At 46.7% G+C, this 4,405-nt stretch overlaps 1 protein-coding gene across 1 annotated transcript; it reads left to right on the top strand.

Annotated features, from left to right (window-relative positions):
* Nucleotides 1-270: 270 nt before the first annotated feature.
* Nucleotides 271-1,829, top strand: LOC136653822 (olfactory receptor 2D2-like). Its single transcript, XM_066630704.1, has 2 exons — nt 271-347; nt 866-1,829. Exons 1-2 carry the CDS (start codon nt 271-273, stop codon nt 1,827-1,829), a joined length of 1,041 nt encoding a protein of 346 aa, XP_066486801.1.
* Nucleotides 1,830-4,405: the final 2,576 nt, after the last annotated feature.

Here is a 4,405-nt window from a genome sequence, read left to right as displayed (position 1 = left end):
CCAAGGTCCTTACTCTAAAAGCCAAAGTGCCTTGACAGTGCCTTGACAGTGGAGGCAACACAGGGAGGGTCACTTTGGGGCATGCAGCAAGGAAATGGGACTCTCAAGGACCCTTTTCAGGCAGCCAAGTCCTTTGATTGGTGGCCTTGGCAGACTCCTGCCTCACTCACTCACTCACTCACTCACTCACTCACTCACTCCTCGGCTTCCACCAGCTTGGAGCTCCTCCTGCCTTCTCTAGCTGCCCAATCAGAGCATGCAGGGCAGGCAATGGCCACCTCGTTCTTGCTCAACAGCAGGAGCAAGCGACAGCAGGAGGACCGTGAAAAGCAAAGCTCCTTTTCCTGGTGCTGCTGTGCAAGACTCAAAGCAGCTGCTTCTCCCATGTGGTTGCTCCCTGTCTCCTCTGGCCCCACAGCACACCTGAGGCAGCCCGGTGGCACACCAGTGTGCCAATGGCACCAATGTGCAACGGCACAGAGGTTGAAAACCACTGCTCTAGGCCTAGAGACACTAGGAAAACCATTTTCAGCCTCTTTCATCTCTTGGCACACCTACATGGCATTAAATTTGTCAAGGCACACTGTATGTTTTTGGACAATTGACAAGGCACACAACAAATTCACCAACGACCCACTTAAAAACGACCCTCTCCCAAATTCCCATGGCACAACTGTGGGCCATTCACGGCACACCAATGTACCACAGCACAGTGATTGATAATCACTGACCAAGACCAATCTAGTTGTGTGGTTGATCATCACTGTCCTGGGCCAACCAACAAAAGTTCAACAAAAGTCCATCTGCCCTTCAAAGGCAAATGGAAGTTGATGGATAACTTCTCTCTTTTGCTTTTTCTCTGCAGGACACAGGAGGGAACAGGGACAGTGAACCACACCACCATCACAGAGGTCATCCTACTTGGACTCACCAATCACAGGAGGACACAGATTGCCTTCTTTGTGCTCATCCTCTTTGCCTATGGGATCACCATGTTAAGCAATTTGCTCATCATCATGCTGGTCCGATCTGACTCCCGCCTCCATACCCCAATGTATCTCTTCCTCAGCAACCTCTCGGGCCTGGAGATGTGTTATATAAGCAGCATTGTGCCCCAAATGTTGGCCCACATGCTGTCTGGGAGCGGAAGGATCTCTTTCAATAGCTGTATGGTTCAGATGTATATGACCTGTTCTCTGGGTTGCACAGAAGGGCTGCTCTTGGGTGCCATGGCATATGACAGGTATTTGGCCATCTGCTGCCCCCTGGTGTACCCCATGGCCATGAGCAGGGAGCGCTGTGTGGCGCTGACCATAGCCTCGTGGGCAGGAGCTTTCCTCTTCTCTGGGATAATCACGGCCTGTATTCTGCATCTCCCATTCTGTGGTCCCAACCACATCAACCATTTCCTCTGTGAGTTTATCATGGTGATTCAGTTAGCCTGCACCAATACTCACTTTGCCGAGCTCTCCGTCTTTGTGTTGGGGATCTTCACTGTTTTTATCCCATTCTGTGTCATCCTGACCTCTTATGGGGTCATCCTGTTGTCTGTAACGCGGATGAGCTCCGGTGTGGCTCGAAATAAAGCCTTCTCCACCTGCACCTCCCATCTAACCGTGGTCATTATTTTTTATGGGTCCATCATTGGCATATATGTGAGGCCTCAGCCTGGCACAGACCATGGAAATGACAAACTTGGGTCTTTCTTTAATGTCGTCTTCACCCCTCTCCTCAACCCAGTCATCTACACCTTACGGAACAAGGATGTCCACGCTGCACTGACTAAGGTCCTCCGTGGCAGAGCTGCTGGACACATAACAGGACTGTAGCAGGAGTAAATGAACTGTGCAAGCTGAGAAGTTAGGGTTTGTGCCACTCTGAAGGCCATCTTTTAAGATCTATAATAAACTGTACTAATGTATAGAAATGTTTGAGTCTGTAACTGTGGCTTCTCCTGAATCCCTTCCAATTTTCTATGAACAGGGCATTTGTGTTAATGAGGCGAAAATTTAATCAAACATCTGCCCCACTTGCACTCTGAAAGTGGTGCAAACCCAGAACAGCTGCACTATGGGATTTTGTTCAAAGTGAGGTTCAGCCCACAGTTCCATTTAGCATCCCACCACTCCATGATTTCAAAATAAATAAAATAAAAATAAAAAATATATGGAGTTTTGTCTGGATGATTGTATGTGTGCTGTTGTTGTATGTGTGAAGCAGTTGTGTGGACCACTGTTTTCATTCTTTTCTGATGTGGTGGTGCTTAACTTTGGCAGCATTATGGAAATTCAGGGATCAGGTAATGACATAATTATGTAACCTCTCATTTCCAGGCTCTCACATTGGTTTAAATGTGAAAAGGCTGCCTCCCTTTGACAAAATTCATGCCAATTTGGGCACGAACTTACTTTGTTCAAGCATGGAGGAGGTCTCCATGGGCCAACACACATCCTGCCATCAGCCCCACCAACCTACAAGGAGGTGCAGACATGCCTTATAGCACATTTGTGACACTCCGAGGCCAGCACAAGGAATTTGTGCCGGTTGAATGTCAAGGTGGGATTGTGCTCTTCTAGGCACAATTGTGCTCTAGACCAGAAAAGCACATCTGCATGTTGGGAACAGAAAAAATCTCTTTCCATTGTTGCATGGGTCACATACACTTTTTCAGGTTCTTTGAACTGCACTGAATGTGTGCGAATGGTGTGGTTGGTGACTGGTATTTGGCCATGCAATGTCCCCTGGTGTATGCCACAACCAAAAACAGGGAACTGTGATTGATGCTGGACGCAGCTACAGGAGATTTCCTTGTCTGTAGGATAACCAGAGCATGTGTTTGGCACCTTCCCTTCTCTGGCCCCAATCATTTGAAGCATTTCTGTTGTGAGTTTATCATGGTGATGAGACTAGGATGCATTGACACTCATGCTATAGAGACCCCTTGTCATTGTAGTGGACATTATTATTTCAGGTGTGTCTCACTCTTTACCATCCTGACCTCTTTTGTACTTATCACAATGTTGGTCCTATGCATGAATTCAGGTGCAAGCTGGAATAAGGTTTTCTCCACATGCGCCTCCTATTTAGCATTAGAGGTTGCTACATTCTATGGATCACTCACTGCCCTGTATGTGAGACCTTGGTGTGGCTTAAATCCTGGTCATGACAAAAGTGGATACATTGAACATTTTGGTGGTCTCCCACCTTGAGCCAATCATCTATTCATTGAAGAGCAAGGATTAAGGGTGACATACCTTGCTAGGGAATCTCCAAGAAGGAACAACAATTCAGGACTCCTTGCACATTATGGTAAAATATTTCTGCTTGACAAAGTTAGAATAACATCACATTAAAAAAATATTTAAAAAACTGCTCAGAGTATGAAGAAATTGTTCCCATCTCATACTACTTAACAGCAAAACCCACAGAGATTTAGGCGTGCTTATTAGTTGTTTATAATCCAGAGGAAAACAGTGAAATGCCTCAGGGAAGTGGTGGATCCCCCATGTGAGTGAGCCAGAATCACTCTTGCTGCTTTACAGACTTAAATAGGAGACAGTTTTGGATCAGGCAGAAACCCAGAGAAAGACACATTTAATTCTCTCTTTGCTACACGGGACAGGAGTTGGGAAATCACCGGAAGTAGCGTGTACCATCCAATACCTGAGAAGTCTTCCAGAATTGGTTGGAAGGATATCTCAAGGGACCTCGGAGCTTAACTAATTCCTCCTGAAGGTGATGGGGAGCATTGTTGAAGGTGCCAGGTAGAGTAATTTTAAATGAAGAACCTCAGTTCCCCCCAAGTCCTGCAGCAATCACCATCTCCCCAGCTCTCATCCACCCACTTGCTGCTCCATCCATCTAGTCTCTCTTCTCCACTCTCTTTCTCTTCTTTCCTGTATCCCTGCCTTCTACCTCCTACATCTCTGCTTCCCCCACTGCAATGCTCATCCTACTCCTTCCACCTTTCCCCTTTCTGTCTCCATTCATCCTCCTCTGCTTCTTTCAGTGATTCCTTACACGCTCGCCCCACTCAAGTTAGACTGTTTCCTCCTCCAGCCTGGTGGGTCATGTGGAGAAGTCTTTGCTCCAGACTTCAGCTGAGCTCATGCATGCTGCAGATATGATGATGAACCCATAAGAGGTCAGGATGATGTGGATGGGGACAAATAGTATGATAAAACTCCCTGCTAATCTGATGGCCTCAGTAAGGTGAATGTTTTATAAATACTCCAACCCCAGAGTTAATTCAGTACTGTCGTGTTTTAATATTTTAATATCCCTTTTGATCAACCCCTGCTAACTGGGCAATGAGGCATCTTTTAAGTGGTGATTCAGTAATTTTTAGGGGGGGGGGTTGGGGGATAACTCTCCCACTGTCCTAGCATAGCCTTTTCCCCAGTGC

The sequence above is a fragment of the Tiliqua scincoides genome, chromosome 5 (genome assembly GCF_035046505.1).
Source record: "Tiliqua scincoides isolate rTilSci1 chromosome 5, rTilSci1.hap2, whole genome shotgun sequence".
NCBI lineage: Eukaryota > Metazoa > Chordata > Lepidosauria > Squamata > Scincidae > Tiliqua > Tiliqua scincoides.
This window is presented reverse-complemented; position numbering and strand designations above follow the sequence as displayed.